This window comes from Microtus oregoni, unplaced genomic scaffold (assembly GCF_018167655.1).
Source record: "Microtus oregoni isolate MIOR12 unplaced genomic scaffold, Mior012 000009F_ref0000495, whole genome shotgun sequence".
NCBI classification, from domain to species: domain Eukaryota; kingdom Metazoa; phylum Chordata; class Mammalia; order Rodentia; family Cricetidae; genus Microtus; species Microtus oregoni.
In genome coordinates, this window is record NW_024543068.1 from 26,493,508 (window position 1) to 26,511,121 (window position 17,614).

A 17,614-nucleotide genomic window follows, 5' to 3' on the forward strand; every position below is an offset into this window, starting at 1 on the left:
CCCTGCACGGGGTCGGGGAGGGGGAGGGGGTGGAGATAGGAGGTCCCCTGGGACTTGCTGGCCATCCAGTTTAGCATGCTTTGCAAGTTCTAAGACAATAAAAAATCTCAAATGTATACATACATACATACATACATACATATACACACATACATACACACACATACATACATGCATACATACATAAAATATATGGTAGATGGCACCTGAGAAATGATTCCTGAAGGTGTTCTCTGGTCTCCACAGAGGTGTGTACACATGCACATGCACGAGCGCGTGCACACACCCACAGAGAGAGAGAGAGAGAGAGAGAGAGAGAGAGAGAGATGCTATAAAAGTCAGTTTCACAGAGTAGCAAGAGGCAGACTGCCAGCATCTGCTGCCCTCTGTCTGGCTGGTTTCTGGCTGGTTTTTTCCTTGCCCCCTAGTGGGGCACGTTTTTCTGCTTCTTTTATTTGCCCCCTCCTTCCCTGCCAAGTTTTCCTCTCCTCACTGTCTAATGAAACCGTTAGCTGCTCTTTATTCTTCTCTGGTGCTAAGGTTAATGGACTTTCTCTTCCCGACGCTTTCTCACAGGAATGATAATGAGTTGCCAGCAATCACCCTATTTTCTGGAAACGGTGTCTTTCTTCCGCCTCTAATGCAGGCATCTCTCCTTCACCCTGTACTCTACTCGCAGATCTAGAGAGGGGTTGCTATTGGATCCAGATCTCTGGTTAGGATAAAGGGGACCATAGTAATTAAACAAGTAAGTTCTTGGGTGGGTCCCACCACCTTCCAATCTTTATGGACATAAAAGAGACAACTGTACACATTGCAGCTACTTCTACCAAGCCTGGGACTTAGACAGTCACAGACCTTGCAAGTAGCATCCTTAACTGAGACTACCTAGATCTTTCATTTCGCTGAAGAACCAGCTTTGGGGGAGAAACTTAGAATTTGGGGTGCTGGGTATGAATGAACAGTTGGAGCACCCAACCAAGCAACAGTCCAGACCTTTTGATCTGTGACCTCTCCACCCTGCCAACATGAACGAAAATCAAGGCTACTTGAACAGAAGGACTGCCATACATTGAGACAGTGGGCCTACCAATCTACAGCAGCTGCTAGGTGGCTGATGGACAAATGGAGCAGCTAAAACACCGCATGAACTATCATGAACAAAGGAATGGTTTGTGGGGAGGTTGGATCAGGATGGCCCATGATTTTAGCATGCTATTCATTCTCTTTGGCTGTTAAGATAGTTTCACAATATTGCCCTGGCTGGCCTGAAACTCACTTTGTAGACCAGGCTGACCTCAAACTTGCAAAGATCCTCCTGCCTCTGCTTCTAGAGTGTTGGGTTTACAGGCATGCACACCATGCCCAGGCCAGACAGTCTTAAACTGAAAAACTGTTTCTTTCGGAAGCTTCTGTTTGATATTGTCAGACTGTGGTTGGTCATGAGTGACTAAATCCACAGATGACAAAGCTGAGAATAACAGGGGTATGGTAGACAGAGACCACTTGTTCCCTCCTGGCTGCCTAAACCACGAAATAATCACACAGAAACTATATTCTTTGCAATACTGTTTGGCCAATAGCTTAAGTGTATTTCTGGCTTACTCTTATATCTTAAATTAACCCATTTCTATTCATCTGTGTATCGCCATGTGACTGTGGCTTACCAGGTAAAGTTCCATCTGGCACCTGTCTCTGGTGGGGCTACACGGCTTCTCCCTGACTCTGCCTTCTTTCTCCCAGCATTCAGTTTAGTTTTCCCCACCTAGCTCTATCCTGCCCTATCACAGGCCAAAACAGTTTCTTTATTCGTTAACCGATAAAAGCAACACATATACAGAAGGGCCTCCCACACCAGGGGATGACGTGTCTTCACAGCAAATGGGGCACACAGGGAGGAGAAGCATAAGAAAATGCTTTGGGTGGTAAGATGAAAGACCTGCCAAACATAAAAATGAATTCTTGAGTAACCTCTACTCTCTGCATCCTCAGACAACTCAAGAGCAGGGAAGTCCACTGGCAGTAGCTGGAGGTGAATGCCTGGGTTCTGGTTCATTCCATGTGGGCTGTGTGTACCCAGACAAGTGATGACACTCATCCATAGTGTCCACTCCCTAAAGTAGAGGTGATCACACAGTTGTTCTGAGGGTTTAGTCAAACGATATTATCTACAACACTTACAAGAGTGCCAGGCTACTCTGTAGCGAACTGAAAACTACTCCCAGAGGAGGGGGGAGTTCATGAGACTCGAGTAAACAAAAACTTGCAAGTCCAAGAATGGTTAAACCAAGATTGGGGAAGCTGATCTGAGACTATACATGACAGTACAGGCAGTCAGCGGTTGCCGGGGAGTCACGACTCTCACTGGCCCGGCTTCTCGCAACTCTGAAGTCTGCATGGAGCCCCTGGGATGCAGTTTTCCTGAGTCAGGACTCGTTTTTGGCTTTTCGGTGATGTGGCTGCCTTTGAATCATCCATGATCCTATAAACAACCCCAACGAACTCACTGCATCACTAGGCTGGACTTGGTTGGAATTGTTCCTCTCACACCTTATATGGGATGAATAGATGTTCGCTGACATCTTGTAAGAAATGCTTCAAAGCTCCTAACGATTAGCAAGACCTCAACTGAGAGTCTGTGATGACTTTTACCACCGTGTTCTGACAAAATATGTACCCGGTGAAGTTTTTACAAAAGTGATCAGAAGAGTATAATAATTCCCAAAACAGCTACAGCATAACTTAAAAAATTAATTGAAATTTTCATATATATTGAACAGGGAACTACAAAGGAGATGGCAAAAATTATTTAAAAATGGTGAAAAATATTATTCAGAAATTGTCAACTAGGATGCGGGAGATGGCTCAGCAGGTAAGGGTCTTGCCACCAAGTCTGATGTCCTGAATTTGCTCCCTGGGACCCACACAGTGGAGGGAGAGAGCCACCTCCCACAAACTCTTCTCTGACATCAATACTGACGTCATGTTGTGCCCACTCATTTGTGCATACTCTCTGAATAAGTAAACAAATAACTTTTAAAAATTTTAGAGCTTGGTTAATTAGAAAGCAAAACCATAGCTTGCAGTGGTGGTGCATATCTTTAATCCCAGCACTCAGGAGGCAGAGGCAGGCAGATCTCTGTGAGTTTGAGATCAGCCTGGTGTACAAGAGCTAGTTCCAGAACAGGCACCAAAGTTACACAGAGAAACCCTGTTTCAAAAAACAAAATAAAACAAAAACAAAGAAAGCAAAACCATATTCCCCACCATAGAACATTCAAGATATTAATATGTCAAATGCAAAATATTGAAAACTTTAGCCAGTCAGTGATGGTGGTGCATACCTTTAGTCCCAGCACTTGGGAGGCAGAGGCAGGTGGATCTCTATGAGTTCAAGGCCAGCCTGGTCTACAGAACAAGTTCCAGGACAGGCAGGACAACAAAAAAAGACCCTGTCTCAAAAAAAAAAAAAAAAAGAAAAGAAAAGAAAAGAAAAGAGAAAAGAAGGAAGGAAGAAAAGAAAACTAACAAAGATGAAGCGAATCTGAATATTTACATGATCCTTCTCAAGGAGGCTTAAGCTTCTGTCAAACATGTCATTCAGTGGATGTCTTGATTTTCTAAACGTCCTCTCCAGTTTTTCTCTGAATTACATGTAAAACCCTCTTTTGATATTCCTGCTCTTAAATCATAGTCTTCTGTCTCCCTTAATTCTTTAATTACCACAGATTCACTGACTTCACTGCTTTGTTATGCCAGCAGTAACAGACTGAATGCGGGATGCGGTGTTCGCTATGAGCTGCCGTGTATGCTCTTTATAGACTGCGCTTTGAGCTGAGTAGCTAATGAGTTTGCAACCAGTGGCTCAGCAGCAGCCAAGGATGACCCGTTCCCACGGTGGTGCAGGGCTCTCAGCACATTGTCCTAGATGTCCTAGATGGTCCTCACTGTGATGCGGCTTCCCACAGGCTCTCAGCACATTGTCCTAGATGTCCTAGATGGTCCTCACTGTGATGCGGCTTCCCACAGGCTCTCAGCACATTGTCCTAGATGTCCTGGATGGTCCTCACTGTGATGCGGCTTCCCACAGGCTCTCAGCACATTGTCCTAGATCCTCTCCACTGTGGTACAGGGCTCTCAACACATTGTCCTCAATGTCTCTGAGCAGCACAGCTGTTGATGTAAAGGAAGACTCCAGCCTTCTGGGTTGAGGAGGAGGGGTAGGTAAAGGTTAATTATGACTTCTCAAGAGGTTGGTTTCAGCATTAGCATTTGGCAGATGTGATGGGTTTTTCAGTATATGCAGGTTTAACCTAGGCATAGCAGAAAGATGTGAAAACACCGTCATCTAAACTCAATCAGTCCTCAGCCCGTCTGAGGGAGAGCCCAACTCCATGCTGTGGTCAAATTCTACATCGAGATTTCAACTCAGACCAAGAATGAAAATGCAGCTGTGTGGTGGCGGCACACGCTCCTAACCCAGGCACTCCGGAGACGAGGCGGGTGAATCTCTCAGGGTGAAGTCAGCCTGGTCTACAGAGCGGCCATGGTCACACAGAGAAACCTTAAACAGGCTAACAGAGAACAACAAGACACCTGTGCTTCTGGTAGGCTCACTGTTCATCATTCCAGCTCAGAGGGCACTTGCCCTAATGTTCAGAGCACTGACTCGGTGTGTTTGGAGGACGGACTCCCAGTGAATCAGATGAAGCCCTGAGGACCTGCCCTGGAGGCATCAAGATGTCAAACCAGGGGTCCCAGGGAAGCATTCGCAGATACAGGAGACTGAGGCGCAGCTGGTGACAAATCCAAATGCCTTCCGCACAGCTCTCTTTTATTGGTTTCCACTACACTTCTAGAAGCCTCAGGCATAAGGCTTCATTCATCCAAGTCTCCAACAGTACCAACAGGAAACCTAATCATCATTGGGCCCTATTACGAGGAGAAAACCTCCCTTCAAAGATTCCATGAACTAGCAACCTGAGGAATCCTGGTTCTGCCACAAAACTTGTCTACCCTGGTGTCACATCTGCTATGATCTGAAACTTCCTCCAGACACCGTACTTCATTATATCCCAGATGCAAAGGACACCTGCTTTTTCAATTTTTTTTTTTTTGTATTTAGCATCTTTCCAATAAAGACACATTTTATTAACTGGACCATGTGGCCCATGGCCATAATCCCAGTACTTGAAAGATTGAGGCAGAGAGCTCATAAATGCAAGGCCAACTGGGCTACACAATCAACACCCCCCCTCCCCCAAAAAAAAGGAAAAACAAAAACCCTGGTTCTCAGCCTCTGCTGTCCCCTGAAATCACTGTGAGATTAGAGCCAGGCTGGGGAGTGCTCACTTGGAAAGGGGAGTGTGCTATACAAGCAAGAGAATGCAAGCTCAAGCCCCAGAACACATGTATTTAAAAAAAAAAAAAAAGCCAGGCACTGCACTCGCCATCCTAAAACTGGGGCTAGAGAGACAGGGCGGTCCCTGGGGTTCACTGCACAGGTGGTCCAGCCTAATCAGCAAGCTCCAAGTCAACCACACACCCTGTCTCAAAAAAGAAGGGTCCTGAAGAACAATGCCCAAGGTCGTTCTCTCACACACGCAGGAACAACTGAATTCACATGAACACACACATACATATACACACACAGAGAGAGAGACACACACACACACTTTCCACACGACCAATTTAATGGTTCTGAAATGCAGTGTGGTCTGAGGCTCTGTGTTTCTGCACGTTCCTTGATTGGTCTTAGTAGCGCAAATGGCTAAAAGGCCCCCAGGTGAGGACTGAGCGAGCGGCGCACACCTGGAGGCAGCTGTTACCAGCTGTGCATTTACAAAAATAGCAAAGCTTCCAAGTACCATTCCATCAGTCTGTCCTTTCTGTGTGTCATCTGTACTGGTTGGTACCTAGTGCCTGAAATTCACCTCCTAACACTACTTACGAAGCTGGGAAGAAAGCTTGGGGATAAAGTGTCTGTCGTGTAAGCGTGAAGAGATGAGTCTGGATGTCCACCACCACAGAAAAAGCGACGTGTGTGGCGTGCACCCATAACCCCAGGAGCGGGGATGGGAGCCAGAGACAGGCAAGTTCAGTGAGAGGCTCCGTCTCAAAACACACGTTAGAGAGCAATACAGGAAGACACATGCAGGAAAGATCAGCATGCGCGCGCGCACACACGCACACTCCATCATGATGTGACATAAAATAGACGGGACACAGAGCTTACGCCCAAAACAAGTAAGCAGTCATATACTGGAAAAGATCTCGAAACAACCTACCAATTTTCTTCTTTAATTTAAACGTGCAGCTAGGCATTTAAATTGTTATCACTTAGAATAACTTAGGATGACTGATGAGGATTCAATAATGGTAAATACAGAAATTGTTATTATGCAGCTTATCCTAAATAACGCCCACTCTTTCTTCCTAGTTCCTTGTCAAGCTCCCTTTCCTCTTTTCGTTATTGAATTCCTCCCCTTCAAAAGACTGCATATCTGAATCAAAACGTCTTAGTGAGTTTCTGGTGTTCTCACAAAATGCCCAAGACCGCATACTTATAAATTTTTAAAAGTTAATTTGCTCAGGTTAGGAGGCTTTAACGCCCCCAGTCAGGCAGTCCCATGTGTTCCGCCCCTGTGAAAGGCCCCTTGGCTGTCTCATGTCATAGTAAGGGCTCGTGCAGAAAGAAGGTGGTCATGTGTCAAGAAAGGAAGCAAGAGGGGTTCAGAGACCAGGCTTGCCTTCTTATACAAGAGCTCATCCTTCCAGGAAGTAACCTGGACCCCAAGAGACCTGATCCTTCCCGAGGGCTGTATCCCTAAGAACCTAGCCGCCACCCATTGGCCCCACCTCTTAAAGACATCACCACGCTGAGGACCAAGCTTTCCAGCACATGAGCCTCTGAGGAACACATTCAAACCACACCCAGATTATAAGACCACACTGTATTTTCCCACACAAGAGATTTAAAAAATAAAAGAAAGAAATTTCATTAAAATAAATCAGATCTAGCTACTACAGTCCCAAAAGAAATAAATGCATGTGTGCAATAAAAAACCATGCACCTACGCACTTCTGGCCACGTTGCTAACAACCCACTGCAAATGTAACTTGTCTCAGTTTCTTTCTGCTGATAAATGGCAATTTAAGGGGCAATGGTTTATTTTCGCTCTCAGTCCCAGGTTACAGTCCAAGGTAGGGAAATCACAGCTGTAGGAGCTTGAGATAAATGGTCACATGACATCCACAGTCAAGAGAAGAAAGCAATGAATTAATGTTATCAGATTTTGGGGGGTCACAACCTGTGCTACAACTCACATCTAGCCACCGAACCTCAATAAGACAACTAAAAGGGCCTAATAAAAAGTGGAAAGCCGAATAAAGGAGATGCATCCAACATGACCACCCTGGGAAGAGGAGTAAAGAGATCCACTGAACCCCTCAAGCCCAGTGTCGGGGTCTGGAAATGAGACCAAAGCGTAAGCGGAGAGCCAAGGATATGCTCATCCAAGCAGTCCCAGTCAAAGCATGGGCCCACCCACCACTGACCCATCACTGTCTGCATTCCCGTCTCAGGTCATGGGACAAGGTACAAACCTTGCTCTGGGAAACAAGCTCCTCGCCTGGCTGCTGCCTTTTCCTTCTCCCAGCATGAGATTCCTGGAGGAAATTCCCATTTCTTTGGGCAGGGGTTGGGGGTGGGATCTCTTATTGAGAAACCATGTCCCTCTAGGACAACTTCATTTCGGCCAGGCCGGTTGCTTTAGTACCTGCTAATGCTCAGCCAGCCCTCTCCATTATATCCAGCCCAGGTCCCCTGTTCAGGGAAAGGTCCTGCCCGCAACAAAGACGGGTCTTCCCCCATCAGTCAACTTGGTCAAGACAATCTCTTACAGACATTTTCAGACGCTAACCTTAATAGAGACCAGTGGTTATCCTCCTTCTTAATGTTCCTCATTCTGCGGTGACCCCCAACCATAAAATTATCTCATGGCTCCTTTGTCACTGTAATTTTGCTGCTGTTAGGAATTGTGATGCAAATATCTGATATGCAGGATATCTGATATGTGACCCCAAGGGAACTGTAACCTACAGGTTGAGAACCACTGCCCTAGACAACCTCTCACAGGTGTGCCCAGAAGCCTGCCTCTTTGTATCAAGCCAATGATTAGAACTCACTAACTAATTATTAACTAACTAACTATGGTTTTTACTAACCATCACACAATTCAGATATCTAACAATAGTGTGGTGGTTTGACTAAAAATGGATCCCATAGGCTCACAGGAAGTGGTGCTATTAGGTGGCCTTGTTGTTGGAGGAAGTGTGTCACTAGTGGGTGGGCTCTGAGGTCTCAGAAGCTCAAGCTGGGCCCAATGGCTCACAGTTCAATTTTTGCTGCCCGCGGATCCAGATGTAGAACTCTCAGCTCCTCCTCCAGAACCATGTCTGCCTGCTTCCCACCATGACGATGATGGCCTAAACCTCTGAACTGTAAACCAGCCCCAGTTAAATGTTTTCCATTATAAAAATTGCTGTGGTCATCTCTTCACAGCAATAGAAACCCTCACTAAAACAAATGGTAACACTGTACCACATTTATGTTCTGGAAGACTATACGATAAAATGAAAGCATTTAAATTTGACAGGAAAACACATAATACTGAATAAATTAAGTCAGATGAACAGAGATATGCTATGGGATTCCATTTATATGAAAATAAAAAGACATAAAAAAAAATCATTTATCCATGGCTTGGTGGCTTGCGCCTGCAATCCTGGTGCTCAGAGGCAGAAGCAGTGTGGTTGCCAGGAGTTGGAGGCCAGCCTGGAGTAGAAGACCCCGTTTCTGAAAAAAAATCATTTGCAGCACAGATCAGGGTAGCATTTGTCTGTGAAAGAGACTGTGACCAGAAAGGGACAATAATTGGGAGTTAGCGGGTTATTCACCTATAAATACTGTGACACAAACTTAAGATTTTGCATCTGTCTGAGAAGTGCTTTGCTGATATGAATTACCTCCCAAAAGAGGGTTTTCAGACTATTATACATCAAGGGAAATATCACTTATTTCAGTCCATCAATTAAACGAAACACCAAAAACTGCAGTGTCCGCATATGTGATATTTAACACGTGTGGCACATTATTATTACATACTAAGTCTCCATGCGTGTAAAGCTGAAGACACCCCATTCAATCCAGCACAAATGTTACCAATTCTTGCTCCTACTTCTGACGAACTTCCCACCTTGGCGTACAATATCCTGCATTTCCAGGAGTCTCCGGAAGGTGTCCCCATAAGCTCCCACTCTGCTGCGACGCCCAGACCCTGGCACCCAGTATGCGGGGACTCTTCTCTAAGCTGTGTGGAAGGTGGTATAAGAGGCGCACTCCCCTGTTCCCGCAACAGAGGGTAAAACAACGCTCGTGGGATCCGAGTATTTGTTATAAAACTCCGTGGGAAAGGTCTCTCCGTGTTTGCTGGCTTCCAACCACAGGTCTGAGGCACACTTGGCAGTGGAGCCAGGGAACAGAATCAAGACAGCGCCAAAATCAGAATTAGGGGGTCCCCTGACAACTAAAACTTCTTCCCGCGCAGGCTAATCATTAGACTCCTGCCCTCTGGGTGAGTTCTCAGGATTCCACTCCCCTGTTCACACTGACATCACTCTGGCCTGCCTGGCCAGTTCCCAGATCCGTCCCTACAGGCTAGACACCTGTGCTAGAAGCTAGCAGAAACCCCCTTTGCTCCTTTAAGCTAGTCCTGTCAGCCAAAATGGATGACTGGGAGGTCCAAGACAGCAATCGCGAGCACTTCCTAAATCGAACACAACAAAATTGGATTCCTATTTTATTTATTTATTTCATTTGCCTCCGGTGCTCTGCATTAGAAGAAATTGTTTCGTTGGATTTCTATATATTTGTATCTAAGATTTTGAAAGAGAGTAACTATCTACTTTATGCTCTGGATAGAGTGATAAAAATAATGCAGGTTTGTTTTCTCCTTTTCTGGCTATGGGTCATTTTCTCTGGGTCTTTTGGGACATGAATATCCAGAACAAAGAAAGCAAGCTGTGATTAAAATTACAGCCACATCCTGCTGAAGCCCAGCCTGCTTGTGATGTGTTCAAAGGACAAAGTCCTCCACCTGCTGGTCTCAGGCCACTCTGCAACTCTCTCTCAGACACACACCCAAAACAATACCTGGTGAAAATTCAGAATTGAGGGCAGCCTCATGTTTTTATCTTAAGCTGGAAATATACTGAGTATCATTCAAGAAGGAGGAAATAAAAGACGTATTATCATTTCCCTTCTAAGCAGATCCAGATACTCTTTCCTTCCTGGGACCAGACTTCAGAGCTGGTCTACTCACTGTTTTTGTCTGTTCGTTTGTTTGTTTACATCAGCATTTTCTGGTGGCCTAGCTTCTATTTGTTTGGGAATGTGGAGCTTCAGACAGTTGTAAATCTCCTGATAGAGATCTGGACCCGACCCTTTCGGTTGCTTAGCAGTGAGCACAGAACCTCACAGACAGTGAATGCTTGCTCATTCAATGACTGCTTTGTCGATACGACCGATACTTTCCCATCTTCTTTCATCCGGGATGGGAGATGACCTCAGGGGAGTCCTATCCAGATCAGACTGTAAAGTGAGCATGGTCTTCATTAGTATATGCATGACACTGACGTATAAAGAAGATCTGGAAGTACCAGAACTATAATCCACCTAAGATAAGACAAGGCACAAAAGTCCTGGGTTTGTACAGGGAACGAACCTTCAGATTCTTAGATCCTCAAAAATATCCAGAGGGAGCTATTTTCTGTTCGGATTTTTTTTTTTTGGTAGCTTCTAAGCTAAGAAAGATTACCCTTCCATAGCTAAGCATTTTACTGTTAAGGCTTTAAAGAAAATCAGAGGGATTAAAATATTTTGGCATTCATGAATTTGAAGTTTTTAAGTCTTTAGACTTGCTTCCTCCATGGAGCAAGTTCCTGCACTGGGTCAGAAAGGAGTCTCTCTGCCTCTTGTTTTAATTGCTGTTGTTTTATTTGTTACCTTGAGTGCTGGGGGAGATCTGCACACGCCAGGCACGTGCTCTGCCACTGAGCTATGTCCTCAGCCCCGAGAGTCTCCTGTGCTCAATCAATCGAGAGCAAAGATCCAGTCAAGATGTGGTTTCCAGGGGCACTTTGCTTTCCCAAAGGTCCCTAGACAACGGAACAGGAAGGTCAGCCCTTGACCGTGTTGCATCACAGGGGCCTGTGGAAACCCTGTGCTTGCCACATTTTCCACCTCCTTCCCTAGCCAGGATTTGGTCATGTCTCTTGGTAAAGTTTTCCAAAATCAATCTTCCCATTTACCACCGCCCCTTACACGGTTAAGTGAGTATTTTTGGGCGGGGTCATTTTGTGTGTTTGTTTTGTTTTTCTGAAGCCCAAATCTTGTTGCATTTATACGTAAGCAGTTCATAAAGCCAAACCAAGCCTGTAATTCATCTGTGTATGATAAGCCATGAGGTGTGTGTGTGTGCGCGTGCCCTCGAATAGGGAAAAGCATAATCAGTCCACTCAAATGCAGACCCTTCAGCAATGTTCCCTAGAGCCAAGTAAGTACTGAAGGCTGGGAGTGACTGGGAAGCCTCGAGCCTTGTACCTCTCCCTATGGAGACCCACTGAAGTAATTTTCAGCAGATGACTGCCCCGGTACCTTCTCAGGGACCAGAGAAGTGATCCTTGTAAACACATCTAAGGCCAGACTCCCGAAGCTCTCTAAGAAACCACTTCCTGTCTGGGGTTCTATCACCGCTCTGGCTCTTCCCAGGATGCCATGTTCAGTCCTCCGAGTCTCCGATATGCCCCAACCATCTGGTGATTCTGCATTAAGCTGGCTCCAGGCTCTTCACTCCAAAACAGGGACCTAGCTCCTCTCTCCACAGCTCAGGTCATCTCACCCCACGCTTGGCCAAACGGATTAGCTAGCATCTCCAACCTGAGCCACTCAAGCCTTCTCACAGACAGTAAACACGCCCTTCCCATCCCCGCTAAGCCCCACCCTACCAGCATAGCGCCTCAAGGGAAGCGGAAAAAGCAAACTATTGGGAGAAAATGAACACTATTTCTCATTCCAAAGGGCAAGTTTACACCTCAGTAATGCTTTAGCATTTCCTGGCACTTGGCCACTCTTCTCTTTTCCAAACTAAGTTGTCCTGAGGAATGAGAAAGTCAGAGCATTTCCTGTTTTGCATCATTGGACATTGGAACCCTGATTCTCTGAGCTCACCAGATTTTGTACTGACATGTTAAAAACCACCCATGATTTGAGGGACAGGTTTATATCTCTCCAGCTTTTCGGGAACTTCCACTGAGCCACGCCCAACAAGCCCGGCTACTGTACTAGCAAGCTAATCAAACATGACAGGAAATGGAAGTGCCAGGAAGTGGGCTTGCTCCAAGACAAGCAGATGCACTCGAGTTTAACAGCTACGGCCAATTAAGAGAAGGTGATTAAGGCAGCCACCTGTGTGCCTGCAAGGTAGTCTGTAGTTTAAAAAAAAACCGAGGCTCTCAGTTGTCATTCTAAATGTTTAAGACAGCAGGGTCTGAGTAGGAGCTTCGGCTGTCAGAGTCATGTATTAGATACATGGATTAACAATGTTCTAACTTCTGCTCATGGATTAACAATGTTCTAACTTCTGCTCATGGATTAACAATGTTCTAACTTCTGCTCACTTAGCAAAGCGCAGCTCTGACAAGACATTGTCCTTCTCTACTGGCCATGTGACCTGCATGCGGGGCCACTTTGGGCCACTTCCCTGGGCTTCTGGATGGATTCAAAGCAGGTCAAAAGGCCAATCAAGAGCACAGAGCAGCCCAGGGGAACAGAGGACACGGGTTAGCTGAGGTGCAGACAGAACTCTGGTTTCTTACTATCCCAAAGGTGCTTCAGGTTAGAATCTACGCTCAGGGATGTAAAATCCCTGCAGTGAATTTATGAAGTGATCTTGAGTATACCTGAACGCCTAAGCCTCAGTACCCTCGTTTCTAAAGTGGGTAGAAAGGTAGAAACTGCCCTCCTGCACTGCTGGAAGGAGCAGAAGAAAGGGACAGTGGAAACCGAGCCAGAAGGGCTGGACGTGGCAGCTCAGGCCTGTCATCCCAAAACAGGCTGAGGCTGGGGGTCTCCCTGAGTTTCCGGCCAGCATAAGCTGCAGTATAAGACATTATCTAAGAGAGTCAGAAGCAGGGTCTTCTTGGAGTCCTTGTAAAATTTTTGGTTGTGGTTTTGGCAGTTCTGAATACAGCATATAACCCTGTTTTAAGCCATGGTAGAGATCAAGTTATTTTTATTTATCTTCTGTCTTTCTGAGACAAGCCTCCTAGTGACCTGCTAACGGTGGGTCCCCGCCTTGAAGGCCTTGCCCTCTGTGTTTGCACAGAGGCGGGGCTCCCCGCGGTGCACACCAATGACTGAGCACATTCCAAAATCTCCTCTGACAGTTGACAAGCCCCGGAACTGTCCAGTGGCCTTGAGGGATCTTCTTGGGACTCACAGTCTGGGACAAACCTACAGCCTGTTCCCTCCCTTTCTCCTTCATTGGATCACACGTGGTTCTGATCACACTCACTTCAACAGCCTGGTTCCCTCTGACTCGCTCTCCCTCAGGCTTCTGCCCTCTGAAGAGCCTTGCAGGTCTAATCCTGTCCCCAGAGTCTGCATCACTGTGGACCTCCTGAGCCAACACAGGTTCCCATGGTTCTCTTCTGACAGTGGGCAGCTTGTCCTTTGAGGTCTGGACAGGCAGTTCAGCCGTTCACAGAGCCTTTTCATTATGGCAGTGGGAGAAGTAGCGAGGAAGCGGGCACAATACAGATCTTTGTTGGTGCTGAGCTTTTGGGCAATTTAAAGCAGCTGCCTTTTTAGGAAGCCATAGTTTCTGCCCGGGGGAAGGTCTAAAAGTGAGTTATTTAAAAAGAATCATCTTCTTGGTCCAGTAAGTTAAGGCTCACAGTCTTGGGTTCCTAGCCTAGGACACAAGGACTAGATGGTAGGTTTGGAAGGGGACTGGAGCCCACCTTGGTTCTTACACATCATGTGCCAGTATCACACTTTCTCTTTTCTTTTTCTCACATACCAACCTAGATGGTTTTGCTGGATGCAAATTTTACTTAACAAAAATATAGAAAACAAAATTTGTAACAGAATATTAGCTGGGAAATCATCATTTTCCCAAATGGAAAGTACTGGTACTAATTGCTAGTTTAGTGTTAAACCTAAAGAGGATGAGGGTCCAACCCTGTTTTCCAATAAAAGTAAATTAACCAGTGCCACAGACATTTGGGAAAGTCTAAAGAGCAGTTAGAGGGTGGCTGTCATGTAATGTCACATCTGCAGGGTACTTGGTGTCATTGGCTGTGATCATGTCCTCTTTGACATGTGTGTGTGCACACGTGTGTGTGCACATGTGTATGTACAGGTCAGAAGTTACTCTGAATGCTGTTCCTCGGGTATTGACCACATTTTTTGTAGTTGATGATGATGTTTATTTGTTTGTTTTAAGATAGGTCAGTAGCCGAGAATCATCAAGTGTACCGGAGATCGTCTGTCTCTGCCTCATCGGCTCTGGGATTATAGACACACTCCACACCGTCCAGCTTTTCTGTGAAGTGGGGCTCCCTCTCAGGTCTCACGCTTGCATGGCAGCACCCCCCCACAAGTTATCTCCACAGCTCAGGCATACATATCCACTTTTACATGGTTGGTGGCACAGTCCCTCTCACACTCCATAGCTGGAACATTATGAGGTCTAATTTTTCCCATGTAGAAGAGATGTTCATTGGGGGTGGGGAAGGGTGGGGGTGGCCTCACTGACCAGATACCAAATCAAGAAAACATTATAGCCAGGTTATCCTTGCTCCCTATGCCAACCCTGTCCTCTTGGGTAGTCTCAGGGAGATAGGCCATCGCTGCACAAAGACATCCCAAGCAAAACTAGAACATTGCCTCTGATTTGGAATCTTCCAACGTGTGAAGAGTTTAGACATAGTCCACTACAGCAGGGCAATCGTGGTGCTGGCAGCAGGACAGGGTGGCCACATGACACCCACAGTCAGGAAGCAGAGAAAGGTGGGCACTGGTGCTCTGACACTCTCTCCTTTGTCCTGTTCTGTCATCCCGGGGCCTTTCCCCATGGGCTGATGCCAGCCACATTTAAAGCAGGTCCCCCTTCCAGCTCTGAAAACACCACCACCTACCCAGAGGTGTGTGCCTGGGTATTCAGGTGTTCCAAATGTCTCCAAGTTCACAATGAAGATTCGTTACCATGGCATTCAAAGACGTCAACCTTACTTTTAAAAAACTGTGAGGTTTTGCAATCTGCCAAAGAACCTTCTCATTCAGGCATTCCTCAAACATCACCATGTGGCTCTTAATTTTAATTCAGCAGCGCATTCTGACCCAGCTCCCCACTTACTCTTAGCTCCGGCTATCTGTGGCCTCACCCAAATCCAACCCTCTCCCCATCTCTCATGGCCGTGCTTTCCTCAAAGCCTTCACATAAAGCCACTTCCGTCTGCATCCTTCCCAAAGGCCAGAGTCAAAGCCCTGGGAGCTGGAGAATGAGGATCTGAAAACAAAGCCAGACCCGCAAGAGTAGAACTTTCATTTTTAGAGTAAGGGTTGATTCGGCCTGAATCAAGTAACTGGCTGATTCGGCCTGAATCAAGTAACTGCTCGCCTGCGTATCTACTCAAAATAATTAGCTTTGATTTAAAAAGAAGAAGGAAGGAAGGAAGAGAATGAGAGAGAAAGGAGGGAGGGAGGAAGAGAAGGAGGGAACAGAGAAAGAAGGAAGGGAGAAAGAGAAAGGAAGAAGGAAAGGAGCAAGGGAAGAAAGGAAAGGAGAGGAGAGGAGAGGAGGGGAGGGGAGGGGAGGGGAGGGGAGGGGAGGGGAGGGAAGAGGAGAGGAGAGGAGAAGAAGACAGACCTCTGACATGGACCCTGTAGATGGCTCAGCAGGTAGAGGCACCTGCTGCCAAGTCTGACCCACATGTGATCAATCCCAGTTTACCCGCATGACTGCATGTACCTTGAAGGAGAGAATCAATCTCTGTAAGCAGTTCCGACCTCTGCACACCTGTGCACACATACGAGGACATTCATGCGTGTGCACAATACAACGCATACCTTTTGAAAAGGATCTTAAAATGCCACATTTACCTTTCCAAAGTCTGAAACACACACTGCCACCACCAGCTGAAGCTTGTTTGTATACTATATATAAAGCAACTGACTCCATGAGTAACCTCTTCTACACGCGCGCGCGCACACACACACACACACACACACACACTCCCTCCTCTTACCCCTGTGTCTCGCTTGGTTTAAACACATTGTTAACAAGGGGTCTCAAGTCGAAGTCTTGTCCCCAACTGAGCCTGAAGCTTCTACTCAACAGACTCCGTCCCCTTGACTTTTAAGCGCTGCTGGCTGGCTCCAGCCTGGGTCTAGACTTAAGAAACCCCAGTCCTGCGCCCTCAGAAAATAAATAAAAACAACCGAGGCTCCCTAAAGATCCAGGATGGGGCGATTCCAAGGGCTGGTAAACCAGGCTGAGCAACCTTGGTTAAATCACCCTGACCCTACAGTAGTGTCGCCCCAGGAAGCTACAGTGGCGCCTTCTCCAGCTGAGAAATGGCAACCTGGGTGAACGGTCCGGACGAGGCCTCCTACCCCGCCCGCACACAGGTCGGAGACTCCGCGCGCTACGTGACCAAGAGGTTCTGGGAGAGGCCGGGAGGCGGTGCCCACAGCCGCGGCGCCGCCCTGGGGGCTCCCTTGCCGCCCCTTCCCCCGGGGGTTGTGTGTGCTCCGGACGCCGCGGGTGGGCGGGAGCTGGGCGAGGGGCGGTGCCGCGCCGAGGGGTGGATCACAGCTCCCCAGAACCTCAAAACCTCTGGAGACCGGACCGGGCCAGTCCTGCAGCCCCGCGCCCCGCCTGCTCTGTTGTCCCTCCACCAGCAACCATGGCGAAGCCCCTAACCGACCAGGAGAAACGACGGCAGATCAGCATCCGAGGCATCGTGGGCGTGGAGAACGTGGCGGAGCTGAAGAAGGGCTTCAACCGGCACCTACACTTTACGCTGGTCAAGGACCGCAATGTGGCCACCCCCCGCGACTACTTCTTCGCTCTGGCGCACACGGTGCGCGACCACCTGGTGGGGCGCTGGATCCGCACACAGCAGTACTACTACGACAAGTGTCCCAAGGTACCCGGTGGAGGGCGTTTGCCCTCCCTCCACACCCTGTCCTCGTCCCGACAGCGGGGCCTAGATCTCACCTCCCCCGCAGCTCTGTGCCACCCGTTCTACTGTGTCGTGCGATCCGGAGACCCCCTGGTGGCAAGAGCGCAGGCTTCCCTTGCCCGTGAACTTAGCAAACTTTATGGAGTGCCTACTCAGCACTTAACTAAGGGGGACCCGGAGCCTCCTTTATGGTATTGCAAGTCACAGTTCCAGGCCCCTGACAGTCCGGGGCGGCCGCGGGAGGGGTGCTTGGGAGCACTGAGCTTACTGTTTAGGGAAGTGTGGAGCTCTTCTGCTAGTGACC

General features: G+C 47.4%; 1 protein-coding gene across 1 annotated transcript in view; it reads left to right on the forward strand.

Moving 5' to 3' along the window:
- Nucleotides 1-16,920: 16,920 nt before the first annotated feature.
- Pygl (glycogen phosphorylase L) overlaps nucleotides 16,921-17,614 on the forward strand; it is a 35,249-nt gene continuing 34,555 nt past the window's right edge. Inside the window, exon 1 of the mRNA XM_041658636.1 lies at nucleotides 16,921-17,274. Coding sequence (XP_041514570.1) covers nucleotides 17,032-17,274 — 243 coding nt within the window. The 5' untranslated portion in view covers nucleotides 16,921-17,031. The remainder of the gene's footprint in view (nucleotides 17,275-17,614) is intronic.